Here is a 17,334-nt window from a genome sequence, read left to right on the forward strand (position 1 = left end):
GAGTCCAACTGGCACCAAGAAGCACCATAGAGATTTTTGACGGAATGACTACATTTTACAGCAGTGCAAATCTAGCCATTTTCTGCAGCTATTTTGCATCCTGTCCACTCTCAACATGAAATACCACCACTCAGTAAGCAAAGCACTGATAGGCTGCTAATGGGAGGAGGAGGTGGTCCTGTTCTTCCATTTATGCTTTGTGACCACTGCATTTTCAGCCCTGTTAATGAGATTAGAAAAAATGTATGTAAGAATGTATGGCAATTACTTTTTTAACAGTATTATCTCAAATCTGTCTTAATCTGTCTTTCAGACTCTCCACTGTTATTTTTTTTCTTTGCTCACAGGAGATTTTCAGCTCCTGTGGTGTTTCCATTCACCATGTTTACCTGTAGCCCTCCTCAGCTCAATCGTGTGTTAGCTCAAATTCATTTTGGGATGCAAAATGGCACAAATTCATACACCCAGTCTTTTATGTCTACACAATACAAACTACCTCCATAGTTGACATTCCAATGTTTAGGACTGGTCTAACAGCAAGACTTCTTGTAGACAATGTCACAAATTCACTGGCATAATTAGCCTACCATTGCTTTTATGTGGAGGCCATTATCACTGGCTATAAACAGCCACTGTAGTCAGTCGCCCCTCTCTTTTGCTCAGATGCAGAATCAGCCATGTTTTACTGGCCTCATGTGCTTCACACACGTCCCATATGTGTGCTGTCTAGCTAGTGTGGGTCTAGAGCTATGTGGGTAGCCAGGTATGTTTCACATAGATTCATGAGGCAAATGTCATCTCCTTTGTAAGCAATTTTGACTTGTATCTAATTATGACTTGAAACGCCCTTATTTCAAGGAAAAATTACAAACAATGTTTTTCCTCCCAATCATTGTCCTTGTTACATATCGATGTTGACATGTGAAAACCAATTTTTTTCACTTCAATTGAACAACTACATGGTCTTCTATGGGATGAAAACATTCTCTGACCTCTTGGGCTTATGCAACCCTTTCAAAACCCATTAGATAATGTCAGTGCATTGTCATCAACCTAACAACATGGCTGGTTTTCTTAGTTCCTGAAACGTTGATATTTTGGAAATTTGAGATAACGACAATATGCACTACTGCACATAAGCATTTTACACTATAGTGCCAATTAGAGGCATTATAATGGATCACTTCTCTTCCCTTTTTACATTGTTCTTCTCAGAAACACTCGTCACCAGTCCAGCACCAATAAAGCCTTGTTTGAATTGGTTCAGCAGTACAAACCAAACAGAATGCCAGATTACAATCAGGCCAGCGCAGCACTTACAGGCTCGGCTCTACAAGGCGGACATTAGGGGACGTTGCACCCTCGCGTTCATATTTTAACCCCTCAGATTTTCTGTTCTGCAACCCTCCCGCAGGTCAGTTGGGTTTAGTCTGTGTGGAGCACACATGCATTGTCCCCACTAAAGAGTCCAACTCCGGTCATTAGCAGGAACGAGCTTTGGCTTTAATTATAAAAACACCAGTCCTTGAATCATGCTGTTTTATGGGTCCTGGGTACTTTTTATATGACTGGTTTTCAAACATGAAATGGATTGCTTGTGTGAGAATAATCAACACCAGTTAATTTTTAGTGCCTCCGGCCTCTGGGCACAGAGATTCTTTCTCTTTTGTTGGTTACCATAACAATGTGTGATCAGCATTAAGCAGAATCAGAGCTGTGACAGATAAACATAATAGCCTGTTTTTATTTGCTTTTTTTTGTTTTATGTAAATGTATTATATCATTTCAAGTGGTATTCAAGTATTCATTCATTCAATCATTAAATCATCATGCTAAACATCCAGCGAAAAATGTGGTTTGACAAGAACAAGAACAAGCTTTGACTTTGTTTGGTAGAAGGAAAGTGTCTGGTGGACTGTGCTTGGGCTCCAGGAACTGTCAGTTTCTGTCTCTCAAATTATACTTACTTTTAAATTATATTGTAAATGATACTTCCTTTGAAAACACAAGATCCTTTTGTAAATCAGTCAGTTCAAGACACACTGAGGAGTGACTACTGCCAAGAGCAGAGAGGCTTCACCTTGCTCCAGTGTCTGGAACATCAGAGAGGCTTTCCAAATCAATTGGCTTGTTGTCTATTAAAACCGCTCAATTGAACATTGTCTTAACTGTTCCTGAAATGTAGAACGTAACATTAGCCACTGCTAACTTCAGCAGAACAGATGTGGCCAATACTGAGCTTTGCTGGAAGAGGGCAAGGGTCTAGTTTTTACTGGATGGAAAAATGTCTGCATTCATTTGCTTCATAAAAAGACAAATTCTCTTTTCACTGTGGTTCGCCGAGGTTGTTCTGCCTGGGTTAGAAACCAAGGGGTAAATTGTACTTTCACACATGTTTTAATTCAAGATCTTTCCATTAGAACCCCTTAGATTGGGAGGAAATTGTTCACTAGAAAAATAAAGCTCAGGCCATCTGCCTTCTTTCAACTTTCTGCAGCAAGTATTCTTGAAATTTCTCTAGCGCGGCGAGTGGACCATGTGTTTTGCGAAAGGTCAAAACAGTATTTGCATGATAAACTGTATTTTCATGAGAGATGCCGCTTTGTAAAGTTTGCATAGCGATCACAGTGTGCTCTATCTCTCTCTCACACACACACACACACACACACACACCTACTCGCACACAGCCTCTCTTTGAGGCGGATGCCTGACACGGGTCCCTGCGGAGCGGAATGATTACCACGGGACAAAAGTCGAAGGCGAGACAGGCCCGCCTGTTATGAAGAAAGGGCAGAAAGGCTTTTATCGGGGAGAGAGAGAAAGAATCCCCACGCAGATTAATAAAATCACCCCGAGGTTTCTTCTATACACACCCTGATCCACGCCGCCCCCTCCAAAGCCCCCGCCAGAAATACCACACACGCAAGCACGCACACACACACACGGAATACCTGGGGTCTGCCTCACCTGTTGCCTGGCAACAACTGATGGGAAGAAAAGGTGGCGGTGCTCCGATGATTAAAATTTCCCGGGTAGCGGGGTTTGATCCCCGATACGCCGTCATTGTCTCTCGGCGGCTTCATAAGAGACCGAGCGGTGGGGTAGCGAGAGGGAGAAGGGAATATATAAACTTTCTCACTCTTGTCAAGAGGTGGCTGGCTTTGCTCACCGACTTTTCCTCTCATTTTTCTGGGGATGAAAGAAAACCCCCTTCCAAGTGAATTCAGGACTTTCTTTACCTCCCCCCCTCCTCCCTCCTCCTCCTCCTCCTCCTCCTCCAGTCATACTAGTCACTTTGACAATCCAGTGGGTAGTCACGTTTCTCAAAAGACGGGCTAAAAAGAAGCGGAAATACATAAATTGAGGTCTTGCCGAGGGCGAGATGCAGAATCCGGTGCCCTTTTTTTTTTTGTTTTTTTTGTTTTTTTGAACAGTCTTCAGCGCTGCGTTTATTTAAAGTGTTGCCATCGAGAGAGGGAAGTGGAGACGCCTCCTTCGGAAGGAATGTGCAGTTAATGCCGCGCTCATGGCCAAATTAGTCAGGCCTGCAGAGGGGATTCCTCTATAGGGTCATTTCCAAAGTGACGCACAACACACACACACACACACACACACTACAATACTTTCACATCCACACACACATTTACGTACTTAAACTCATATGCATATGTACGAAGCATAGACGCGCACAGTTTACCGTACACATTAACACACATGCATACACACATTCGCATATATATGCTGTATGCATTCACATATGCAAACCTATATGCAGTACAAACACATGAACACACACACAAGTACACACTCACGGCCTATAAAACCATGTGGAACTATCTAGGGAATGCCTTGCTAACATCTATAAGAAGACCCTGATGCACCAGGTTAGTTAGAGCAGCAGCATGCACACACACACACATACACACACACACACACATTTGAACATGTAGGCGTGTTCGCACAAACACATTTTTGGTCCATTTGTTTAAATTTGACATGGGAGATTGTAGGGAGGCTGTTTTATTTACTTGTTTTTTCCTAAAGTTAGGAGGATGCAGGTCATGTGTCTTCTTTTTCTAAAAAGTGGAATCCCATCCCTTTCCATACACACACGTACACACACACAAACACAAACACAAACACAAACACACACACACTATCCTTGTCTTTTGACCTTCTCTATACAAAACTCTGACCTGCTTTTCCTCTCTGTGTGTACAGCTGACAGCTCTTGCTCATCCTGATTATCTGTCCTTGACTACCTTCTCAATCCCTCTTACTATGAAATGATCCCCCCAATCATCCCAGTATACACACATATGAATGCAGGCGCACACACACACACGCACACACACACACACACACATTCCTTTATTCAGATATGACCGCCCCACCTTCCCCTCACAATACAAGCACCTGTCCTATGCCTGTTTGTATTAATCTAAGCCTGCCTGACTGCATGTAAGAGAATTTCATGAAGCCGTAATTATTTATTAGAACTTAGAGCCTGTATTTGTGTGTGTGTGTGTGTGTGTGTGTGTGTGTGCCCACGCATGTCTATTTTCATAACATTGTATACCCTCCTCCGCCCCATGCTTGCTTCATGCAGAGGGAACGCACCGGATCAGAATAGTTCTGGGACTGCCATCAGCTTCAGTCCATGCCACCTCAGAAAACCTGCTTATAAGGCCACACACTGAGCCTCCATGTTTGCACAGGCCGCAGCAAGGCACGCGCTACCAATTGCCATCCACGCTGAGCCCTGTCTAATTCAATAGCTTATGACAGGACAGTAGATCAACACTGTCACTGTCATCCGGGAATTTTATGAGTCATAGCCTGGGGAATGAACAGTTTTTAGATCATAGACATGTGTACTGTGGTGGCGGTGGGAGTGGGAGTGCTCGTCGCTCTGATCCAGTCCAGGTTTAGGAGTATGATATTCTCGATAAGGTCAAGGTAAATGGATTCACATAACGCAAGATCAGTATCATAAACGAAACGCAAAACACCAGTTCATTAGGAGCACTGAGCATTTGCTTGATTTCATGGTGTTTTATTCCTAGTCTAAACTGGGGTTATATGTGTGATTTGTTCATCTTTTGGTCCACTTTGAATTCTAGTACTTGCAGTCACATGCACCTTGGCTGAGGCTGTCATAAAGTGGGATTTGATATAATATATTATGTTGAAGGATGTGACCAGGACAAAACACACACAAGAAACAAAATCAGTTTGACCTAAATTCTATGCCTGTGTTAACTTTGTGTTAAGAAGGATGATGTCATACCCTCTCATGCCCCCCTATAGATCAAGGGCTAAATTAGATTAGGGCTAAATTAGGGCTAAATGTGGTATGAAAAAAAAAAAATCTTGTAGTGTGCATCCACCCTTGGTCGGGAGGGTTTGTGCACCTGCCCGACTTCATTTACAGGTGTCGACTGATTCTCTCACTGGACGGTCACAGGGACTGACCAAGTGACCTTAACCTCCCGCACCCCAGTGCCACACACACACACACACACACACACACATACACACACACATACACACACATGCGCGCCTCTACCCCCAGGGGATGGCTGGGCTCGTTGGGACTGGGGCACAAAGACGAGTATTATGCTTCCACATCCCTTACACTGATCTCCTGGGACTGAGGAGGAGGAGGGGAGGGGGGGTTGACCCAAGATTTCATAACATTTCATAATATTTTTATTATTTTCTGGAAAAACAAATTTTTTTCATGGCATTCATTTAACACACATGGGGCCCAAATGTGATATTTATAGTCTGAAATTAAGTAAGAAGTCTAATGAAGACATACCAGTGATTTTGTCCAAACCCATAGTTCCATAAAAGCTGATATGACACATCAGATTTGTATATTGGATCATCACTCTGTCACATGCATCAGTATGCGTTAAATCCCCAGTAAAGGTTGGATTCAGCGCTCTGACTCAGCGGAGGTGAAAGGGTTTAAAACAATGCATCAATCTCTGTTATGTCTCACTGTCCCGGTTGTGAGTTACTGCAGGGCAAACAGGGAAGTTTTCCCATAAAGAATGAAAGAGCCCACACTGTGTTTGCATTGCTTTCCACAACCTTGTGACTGATGGAAGACCAGAAGCCACAGCGGAGCGACGCGCTGGACCTCTGCATACTGTTCCCCCCCCTAAACATCAACACACCAGTTAGACAAATGAGGCCCCAGCCCCGCTCTCTCCACTGCTCTGCTCCCATCAGGGGCCTCAATTCATTAAACTTTACGGTAAAGTCCCTGCCTCTAATATAATTTGCCAAAACTTCTAAACAGACACACAGTTTAGAGGGAACATTAGTCCTCAACACTCCTCTGATGTGATTCTTTAAGATGTGGCTTCCAAATTGATTTCTTCCACTTTTTTCTTAATCTTTGCTCTCCATTGTAATGATAAAAACTACAAGATCACATTTAGATTCACTTACGAAAGGTCAAGTGCCATACCCAATTGATGCCCATGCTTTTTTCTCTTGACACTGTTCCTCAAGCTTTTATGGCACTAACTCCCTCTAGAGGTTATACAACGAGATGTTTCTCTTTCTACTGACGCACATAACTGTCCACTGGGGCATTCTCTCTCTCTCTCTCTCTCTCTCTCTCTCTCTGGGCTCCAGCAGACATCATCCTCTGCTGAATTGAAGCAATTAAACAGGTTTGGAAATTGTAGCAGCAGCCAATGATTAGACCGCCTTCTACCTGCTACCTGGTTTCCTTAGCACATTCCTATAGGTATAACTTTAGGTAGACCTGCCTCTTTGTATATCAATCACAATGTCATCTCTGAAAATAAATATACCACATCCTCAATATAGGCCTAGAATTCAAGTGTGATTATCCTTATCCTGATAACATCTCGAGTAGCATCTGCTCTCATTTTTCTCACTCAGCATTTATGTAATCTGACCCGCAACCTACAGGAATTGAAGCAAATGGGTTTTAAAGTGTTTTTGAGGGGATATACTGTAGGTCTATCAAAGTTAATATCAACTTTATTATGCCGAGAAAAAAAATACTCTTTCGTATTTCTAGATCTCTTTTCAAAAGAAATCAACATGCGAGGATATTTTAAGCATGTTTATTTTATGACGGACAAAACGTTTTTATCACTGTATGTGAAGAAGAGGTCCGTCTCTCTTAAATAGGATCACAGGTAAGTCCATTGAGTTCAATAAGATAATTTTCTCATCACGTGGGCGAGCATCAGTTTGTGTTAACAATGTGTATGTGGGAATTCATATAAATAAAACAAAAACAAATAGGCTACATTTGGATTTAGGCTACTAACCCATAGATCACCGACAAATCAACTTCTCTGAAATAACTTTATTGTGTCAACTCTCTCTCTCTCTTTCTCTCTCTCTCTCTCTCTCTCTCTCTCTCTCTGACGCGGGGGGGGGCTTGCCCTCTAAATAAACTTTGGAGCTCAGAGGGGGAGAGAGAGAAAGAGAGACTGCAGAGGGCTGAAGTCATCAGCGGGCCGGCAGGAGGGGAGTGAATAGGTCCTGCACGCAAAGCAGAAAAGCGCTGAAACTGCGGAGATTTACTTTGGGTTGAATTGCCTGCCGCCGACAGCGAGGAGAGGTGTGTGACAATCAAAAGAACAACAAAACGTTCAACTTAGCAATTTATTTTTTGGTTGCTAGCGCTGGTCCTTGTGATGGCTTGCAGTTTTTTGTGCCATCTTTGATGCTGAGATGAAGCCGGGACCCTCTCCGCGCCTGGCACAGTAGAGAAATTACGCACCGGGACGCACGGCGCATCTCCACAGAGAGAGAGACAGGGGAGAGAGAGAGAGATCAATCTGGAGTACAAAACAGGGATAACAAATTATTTTAATTCTAATTAATAATTCTAATTAGTATTTTGAGTTCCACTAAATGATTGATTCTGCTTTCCTCCTGCGCGCAGTGGATGATAATCGAGCGGTTTTTTGGGAGGGAATGCTCTTTATCACGGCACGGATAACTGCTACCTGACTCAGTCTGGCTTTCCTGGCACATATGAGGATCCTATCCAGGATGTTACTGTCTAAGCGGCCCAGGCATCATTGGGCCACCGTTCATTCTCACCACCACATATCCCATGCGTCTGCCCCGGGCTGGGGGTCCTGCTCTGTCTAGGAATTACACCTCTGCCTCCGTCTGGGGGGAAGAGAACGGAATCATATCCAATAAGTGATTTGGTGGACATTGACATTGGCTTTACGAGTCTCATCTCTGGGCTACTATGCAATTACAACTGATCTCCTTTGTTTTGATCATCTTGCACTGCATGGAATACACTGGTTGTCAGCAGCACAGCAGCTCCAGGCACCGGCAACATAAACGTGAGTATAGGTTCAAGTACTGTGTAAAGGGCGAGATGCTGCCTGGTGTGTGTGGTGCACGCACTCACACACACACACACACACACACACACACACACACACACACACACACACACACACACACACTCAGCGCAGTCTCTCTATGTCCAGTTAGTGTCACTGTCTTCTAATTCAACGTTGGCGGTTTTACTCACAGAGACGTCAAAGTCCCAAAACCCTCAGACAGGCCTTCATGGCAAAGTCCCAGCATCTAATATCATTTGCCACCAAAACTTACAAACTCGCTCGCACCGACTAAATTTCCGGGGACAAAGTGGATTAATGACTGATGAATTGCAATTTGGTCAGTGTGATAAATTATTAGACGTCAGCCTATATGTCACCAAACTATCTTGCACAGAAGCACACAGTTTAGAGGGAACATTGGTCCTGAATGCTCCCCTGGTGTGATTTATTTTTTTTTATTTTTTTTATTTTTTTTAGATATGACCAAATAAATTGCGGGCGATTCTCTCCATTCTCTCCATTTTCTCTCCATTATAATAATAAAAACTACAAGATCAAAGTTGAACTCACTTAAGCTAAGTTACGGCAAGAGACATAACTTGTCATACCCAGTTTAGGCCCATGGTTACCCAAGATATTAATGCTTGTGCTCTTGATAAATCCGTGTGATGCCGGACAGGTTTATGCGTCACAGCTTCTTGCTTTAATTGGGTTGATTACTATTGACTTCTAGCCTATTCTAACAGTAGCTGCTTGTACTGTTAAAATAGGTCGTTACTGTTACTGTTATTGATTGATTGATTGATTGATTGATTGATTGAATGGATGAATGAATGAATGAATGCCAATTGATGCCATTTCCAGCGCGTGCTCCAGCCTTTGCGCATTAGCTCTGTGCCTGTATGGCATAAAACATGCGGTAATCTCACCGTTAAGAGTCCAGTCCCGTGTGTCTCTTGTGAAACTTGGAGTGTTTCTGCTGTCTGACACCTGAAGCCTCCAGTCGCGCTGTGGTTTGCCCTCCGTCCCCTGGTTCCCGTCGCTCTCTAGCGGCCAGAGCAGGCAGCAGACCGCACTGTACGCTCGGGTGTGTGGTGCCTCGTCCAATTATTATCAAGGGTGGTAATGACAAGAATCACTGTTCAAATGAATATGCACAACTTTGATTCCCATTTTGAAATATGAAATATGTTGTCTGTCAAAATCCACGCTATCATGTCAGATTTATTTCCTCAAACAACATTTTATGAGAAAAGTTTCTTCTGATGTTGGTGGACTCAGATCATAGTGTGTCAGGCTAAGCAAGAGTTTACATTTATGCCAGGCAGTTATTGGAAACAGTCAAGCACAGTACTAAAGTCGTACGAGATTCATGTGCCATTACTGAGAAAAAATAAAAAAATATATTTTTATCTTAACTTTGAGTCTATTAAAACGCTGTGCTTGTCAAGATGGAAATCATGACCCATTTTTATCATTCATATTTATCATTGTTCAAAATTCGTGATAATGCTAAATTGACTGTTGGGTCCATCAAAAGAGCAGCTAAGCTCCATACTGGGGAACACTCTAAATCTCCTGGTATTTCATATCCCATATATCTCTCTGTGCTCCAACATTATGTCTCATCCCTTGAACTCTGACCAGCCTTTTTCCATGACACTATGAAAAAAGTATCAATAAAGTATATTTTTGTATTCTTCCTACGCACACTTTATCACTGAGGGCCTCCAGATGTGCTCTCTGACTAAGTCTGTTAGAGAAGAGCAGCGATAACTGGAATATTCCATGTATCACTTGCCAGCGTGGCCGAAAACTGTCTGTGATCTACAATAATAGACCTTCAGAGTGATGTTTTTATCTGTGCCACCTGTGTTTGAAACTTCCCACTGCATCTCTTTCTCTTAAAATTTGATTGTATCGACACCTCACCGGCCCAGAAAAGACCAGTTTATGTTGTTTTTTTGTCATGAGCACCAAAGTTTACGTTTAACAAAAGCAGAGCATTACAGCTTTTTTACAGAGGTTCCTGAGTCTACTATCACCTTTCAGAAACCAGTCCCAGCTCTGCTCAGCTCAATATAGTTCTGGTCGTCCTTGAAGAGCTACGCTTGGATCAGTTTGCTGCGGTTCAGCAGTGTGAAACACCCTCTATAGTCCTTAGCTGAACTGCAGCAAGCTGACCTCACACACCATTCCTACTAGTAAAAGTGAAGGAAATGACCTACTGTATGTGGATATTGTAGAAGTCACACTTTTTTTTACCACCAAGAGAATTTGCTTGGAAAATCCTGCAGTATCAATGCAGGATAGATGGAGACTGTCCAGACTTCTACAATGTCTTTATGCTTTTTTACATTGCATCAAGAAACTAAGATTATCTCTTTGAAATGTTAATTTCCTCCTGAAGAATATGAAGACAGAATAGAAGACTGTGCAATGAAAACAGAGAGAGAGAGAGAGAGAGAGAGAGAGAGAGAGAGAGAGAGAAGAGACACTCTTGCTCTAGTCCCTGGTTTCTTAAACCTTGGCTCAGGACTGAAAATGGGTCACCGGCCTACTTCTTGTGGGACCTCACCTGACAAGAGTAGTAATCTGTTGGTGTCCATGTCCCAGGATGAGATACTAAAATTTTCCTTCCTTCCTTTCTGGCTGAAAAAGTGAAGAACCCATGTTGTAACACAATAGCGTATCTACACACTGAACCCCTCTTTCTGATATAAGCACTAATTCATTTCTGCCTGAGGAATTTGAAGTAAGGAGTAGAGTGAACTTCTGCCCTCCAGATTGGCTCAGTACCCCTTAATTGACTAGCGCATCCGAGGGTTCAAACTTGCACCGAGGACACAGATATCCACCACGTCCAGAGGATGGAGGGATTAGTGGGTGGGGGGGGGGGTGAACGAGTACAGACTTCAGAGAGGGAGAAGGGGTAGGGGAGAGTCGGGAGTCAATGACCATTCAGTCAACGGGCCAAAATTACCACGCGGAGGCTGAACCCGAGCCCCGGGCTTCCTGTATGCGTTGATGCATCCAGAAATGAGAGCATATGGGTGCCTGGGTGCTAACATCACAGAGGTTATGGATTATGGAGAGAGGGCAGCTTAGTGGGGGGTGAAAATGTAAAGGTAAATCAGGAGTAAAATAATGAAAAGGCAGGGAAATCAAGTGTGTGGCATGATGGAATCCTTAAGAGGATCAGGTCGATATTTAACACTGTGGACAAATGTCTGTTTTCCCGCATTAGTTCTAGTTTACTGCAAAAATTCGATATTTCTGATGAACCATCTGTGCGTGCATCTATTCATATGTGAGTTTGAGTGTGTGTGTGTGTGTGGGTACGTTATGCAAGATACCGCTGCCCAACTGAGGTTGTGTCAGTGCAAGTGCGAGGGCAAGGCCAAATTCCTGCGTCTTAAGACTTCTGTGAATCAGGGTAGCTTGGCAGGAACACATGTGGGCAAATGGACAGCAGTTGTAAAGATCACGGAGATATGTCAAACACAGTATCCGTGATCTATGGCAAACTGGCAGCTCAACCCTGAACTTAGAGAAGGAGGAAAAAGGGCCAACTTTAACCCAGTGGCACGAAATGCCCAGAGCAGGGAGATGTACATGGACTGTATTACTATTGCAGGACTTTCCAAACAATTCCTTTTGGGAATGGAGCAACAATGCAGTAGGAGTTCAACAAGTATGTAAAACATGGCACTCCTCTGTTGGCTACATCTGTACACTATTCATGTTAAAGATATCATTCCTTCTAGTAAGGATCAGTAAGTCAGTAAGTTGTAACAGGCTCTCCTCAGGATGATTTTCAGTCAGCATTACACACAGCCACGTTCCTGATCTGACTAAAGCATATAGTATTTCCACCAGAGGATTGAGTTTCACCTATTTCCTCATGGCGACAGTGATACTGCTACTGTTACATTTGGGCCAGGAGTGAAAAACACCTCACAGCATGGTCTCTTATCTGTATTGGAGTCATACCTGATCTGGATTATTGTTGGTGGTCTGCAGAACGCATGTTTACCAAATCAACCAAATCAAACCGTTGAAAATGTGTTATAAAATATGAAAAACACATGGATATCAATCAGTTTTCCCAGATCTTGAAAAAGACGTCTTTTAAATATACAGGGTTTTTACAGGACACTGACTGCATGAAATCATATTGAAGCAATTTCTCCTTCATCAGCACATGTGGCTCTTTAAATGTATAGTGTTTGCTGGGAAACAGATTCCTGAGTTTCATTAAAGTCACAATGAAAAGGCATTTTCAGAGCATCTTGCTTCCTTAATGTTATGTATTTCCTGTTGAAACAGGATATTGGGGTGGGACAGAATGTAAGGAGGGATCATTCAAAAGTGTAAACCAATGGGATATCAGTGGGGAGAATTGATATTTGATAGGACAGGCAGAGGGGCGGAATTGTTCAAAATCTGTGATGGTTTTATTGGTTGGCGGCTCCTGGTCACCACTAAATATTTTCCATTTTCCAGGATGTAAAAGTCATGAGATTTTGATATAAAAATACAATAAAATACATTTTGTGACTTTTTTTTGGCATAAATTGTCAAATAGGTGTATGGTATGACAGTTTGAATGAGCTAAAAAGGCGAATAAGTCATTTTTTATTTCAGTGTGACTTTCATTAACTTTGGATTTTTTGACAACAGAGCCTACAGTATGCTATAGATAGAAGAGAATCATCAACTTAAACATACACTATTACATTCAGATATACTTGCTGCAACTTGGGAGACATTTCTAAATGTCTCTGACAGTTCTGTAGCATTAAAATGATTACAAGCTCCAACCAGGGCTTTCATCTGACAGTCTGGTGAGTCATCCCACAAATTAGGGGATAATGGGGGATGAAAACACTACTGTAAAACATCATATATCAACATAAACTAAACACGACGGTACACATGTACACAAACAGGGTCGTAAACAGTAAATTGCCATCATAGGATATCAATCGCTGTAGGTGATTTATCCCCTATCGTAAATCATTGTACATTATAACATGTTAATTCTGTGGGTATTTCACTGCAGCCTCTGCCGCACACATTACTCACGTGCTTGGGAGCATGTGAAACGATTGCCCTTCGCGATACAGTCCACTTACCCTTTGCCTTGTCCCTTGGAAAAAAGTCTATACTTTTCCTTGCCTCAGACCAACAGTAGGTAAATAGCACTTCAGTATTTATCAGATGTTAGGGAAAACATGTGGTGCTTGATTCTGTATTTCAAAAGTGATGTGGGCATTTTTGAAGATGCTTAAGAGTATGGAATTATAAATCAAGCGCCCCTCCAGAAGTTAAAATATTTGAAACCATTTTTCTTATAGTTTTTCCTCATAGTCTGATAGACTGGCTAACTGACATTGGTTGTACAATATAGGCGTATGTATGTGTTAGGAGAATCAAAGCCAAACTCACTCATGTGTATATCTTAACTTCTCACCTATCAGCTGAAAGTGAGATGAAACACACACTAATATTACTGTGATCCAAACAACAGATGCAGCCATTGTAGTAGTTCCACATTTTACGTGCTTTCTGCATTGCTGTTACACTGTTAAAATACACAAAAACAAGTTGGTTATGGCTATTCCCACTTATATAATATAAAAGATCACACCAGAAAATCAGCAGTTTAAACAGTTGGACTGACATCGTCTTATTTCATTCAAATCCTCACATTCTTTACACTCAGTAAATACCGGAGAAATAGGGATTTTTGTTTCAAACAGAGAGAGAGAGAGACCGCTACTTGGCTCAGTTTTGTTTTCTGGAAGCTTTCAGATGGGAATAATATTCAGTGAGAGCTGTCGTGGCAGCTTGACAGACAGGAATGAAACCGTCAAAAATATGAGTTGTTTGATTCATTTTTCAAACAAGTCATCTAAACAGTTTTGCCCAACACATTAGACACGGTCTTACTCACCCAACTGAGTTATATTGAGTTTTCTTTGTGATGGTTATTTCAGAGATGTATTGTGTTTGCCATTTCTCATGCATGTATGAATCTTCACAACTGTCCAAGATAGAGCCATGAAACTAAAACCTTGGTACAGTTGAACTTGCTAGACAAAGTTATGAATTGGACCATCAAAGTATCCTATGATGGATTTTCACCCATCTTGAATTCTTAGAAAATAAGATATTTCCCTTAGGCTTTTTACATTTTTTACCTCACCACATCAAACTTGGAACATAATATTACTGAACTGATAATACATACTATACATGATCTACGAACCAGCTCATTTGCAAACACAATTTGACCATTTGCCATTTAATTTGAGAAGTGTTTAAAGTGTATTACATATATTGAGTAAAACTAAGGAACCTTGTCTGCAAAGGAATTTTAAAATCAACTAGGCAGATACCACAAATGCCAAAAAAATTTATCTTTTTGCTCTTCTCAATTGAAATTCATACCATATGGTGCACATCCTCTACTCAAGAGCCAAGTATCAGTCATAAGCTAAATTCAGGTTTTGATTGGTGCAGGTGGGCGTGGCTTATCACATCAAGCCTATAGCTCAAGGTGGCTTTGGACTATATTATTACAAATGCCAGGACCTCTATTTTGAATGCCATACCCAATGTTATACACAAAGGCTTTAGCATTTGCAGGCACATGGGATGCTACTCTGAATACCTTGGTCTTTGTGGGGAGTAATTGGTGAAGTTTTTGAAGCCTTGATAAATGGATTAATGGTAGCATGGAGGAGAAGAGAGCAAGAACGAGAGAGAGAAACAAAGAGACAAAAAGAGAGACTTCCAAATATCCATAAAATCAGTGTTTTGCCAAATATTTCTCTGGGGTTAGGTTTATTGAAAACCACAATCTGGGTAAGCCATAGACATTTGTTGACTTGGTTTTCGTTTGGATAGTCCAATGTTGATACTCAACTATCAAGTTACAAAAAGTGGATGTTAAACAAAGTGTCACTTGTCTATTTGCTGCTTCTCCGCAGATTATGTAACCCAAACCCTAACACTAAGATTAACCCTAACCCAGTCACTGAATATCTATAGGCTACTTTTCACACTATTGTGAGGATCACTTGAAACTCAGTAGACCTTTTAGTGACACATTATTGTGAATTGACAGTCAATCAGCATTGGACTATCCAAAATAGTGTGACCCTTGTCTTTTTTGATTTTTTTACGAAACTGAAATGAAATGAAACCTAAACTTGAGGTTGAGTTTATTAGAAATTCAAAACATTAGGCATACTTGATCTTCAACAAGTAATCCTCATCTTATTTTTTACCATGTTTTAAATGTGCACTTGATTCCCCCTCCCCTGCTGTGAACAGAGATCTCCGGCGTGAGCTCAGGGTGCCAGCAGGGTGGCTGTCTCACCTGCTCTGACTACAATGGCTGCCTGTCCTGCAAGCCGCGCTTCTTCATGCACTTGGAGAGGATTGGGATGAAGCAGATCGGGGTGTGTATGACCTCCTGCCCTCCGGGCTTTTACGGCACGCGCTCCCCAGACAGAAACACCTGCACAAGTAAGTAATAATGATGAGAATGAAATCCTTTACTTGTATAAAAGACATTGTCCCTTAACCATATTGTAACAGAATAATATTCCTTGCACTGTATATACATCCGGTATTAGTTGCACGTCTTTCCTGTAGTGAATTGTCCTTGGTATTTTTTCCTCTCACATGACAACACACAGTATCTCAACCATGTCTTGGGTTAAATGTGGCCTCTTAACAGTATGTTTTACTTACATGTGATAAACATAAGTGCAAGTAGGCTAGTTGGCTCCAAGACCTTGTCAAAATATATCTGCTCTGTCCATAAACAGTTGCAGGACCTGCTTGTGAAATATGATATACTCATGTAACTGAAAGATTTGCTAGTAACTAGCTTGTTAAATTGATCACAATATAGAATTGCTTACTTATCCACACACATCTTTTGAAAGGCAAAGCAAACACAAGTATGTTTTTGGTGATGTTAAATTATATGAAGTGATGCTCTACTTTAAATTATATATCAGCACCCTGTAAAAGGCATTCATTTGTCTACAGTAGCCTATATTCCTGTATCCCAATGACACCCCCACACACACACACAGTGACACCCTGTATATTTAACATGCAGTACACACACGATAACTTGTGCGGTTAAATAAACGCCGGCGGGGGGTCTGTGTGTCTCTGTCAGAGTGCAGGCCGGAGTGCGACTCCTGCTTCAACAAGAACTTCTGCACGCGCTGCCGAGCGGGATTCTACCTCCACCTGGGCAAGTGCCAGGAGAGCTGCCCCGAGGGGCTGGTCCGCAGCGACACGCAGAGGGAGTGTGTTCCCAGTGAGTGTTCACACTTCACATTCATCTGGAGGAGGTTTGAGGGTGGGGGTTGGGGGGTTTGTCCCTTATTTACTCTAGATCATGGGGACAAATTTACGTGAAACAGGATCCCCCCTCACCTTGCATTTATCCTGCAGTTCCCCCAATTCCCAAATGGGGGAATGGAACAACAGCGCAGGACTGTGTTGTACAGAAGTTGTACATCTCTCCTGATTATAGAGCTACGAAGTTCTGATGATACACATTTGTGCGTGCTCGTCTGCAGAATGCCCTGCAGAGTGTGACTCGTGTGTGAACAGCGACACATGCACGCGGTGCCGGCCGGGCCTGTACCAGCTGATGGGGAGGTGCCACCATGTCTGTCCCGAAGACTACGAGCCCAACGACAAACTCATGGAGTGTACCCCACAAGGTCAGCCCTGTGTGTGTGTGTGTGTGCGTGTGTGTGTGTGTGTGTGAGTGTGTGTGTGTGTATGCCACAAACGATAGAGAGACTGTCCTGTTACCAGTAGAGCTCAGGCTCAGTTCCAGCGACAGCCGTGAAAATGTCCTTGAGACACTAAAACTCTCTCTGCTGCTCGCTCATTGTAAGTCCCACTGGATAAGAGCATC

The 17,334-nt window shown here is 42.3% G+C and overlaps 1 protein-coding gene across 1 annotated transcript in view; it reads left to right on the forward strand.

The window, feature by feature from the left end:
- Window positions 1–7,498: 7,498 nt before the first annotated feature.
- Window positions 7,499–17,334, forward strand: part of rspo3 (R-spondin 3) — an 18,636-nt gene continuing 8,800 nt past the window's right edge. The window contains exons 1-4 of the mRNA XM_071925460.2: window positions 7,499–8,366; window positions 15,717–15,911; window positions 16,579–16,722; window positions 16,988–17,134. Of these exons, the coding sequence (XP_071781561.1) occupies window positions 8,267–8,366; window positions 15,717–15,911; window positions 16,579–16,722; window positions 16,988–17,134 (586 nt within the window). The 5' untranslated portion in view covers window positions 7,499–8,266. The remainder of the gene's footprint in view (window positions 8,367–15,716; window positions 15,912–16,578; window positions 16,723–16,987; window positions 17,135–17,334) is intronic.

The sequence above is a fragment of the Centroberyx gerrardi genome, chromosome 12, assembly GCF_048128805.1.
Source record: "Centroberyx gerrardi isolate f3 chromosome 12, fCenGer3.hap1.cur.20231027, whole genome shotgun sequence".
NCBI lineage: Eukaryota > Metazoa > Chordata > Actinopteri > Beryciformes > Berycidae > Centroberyx > Centroberyx gerrardi.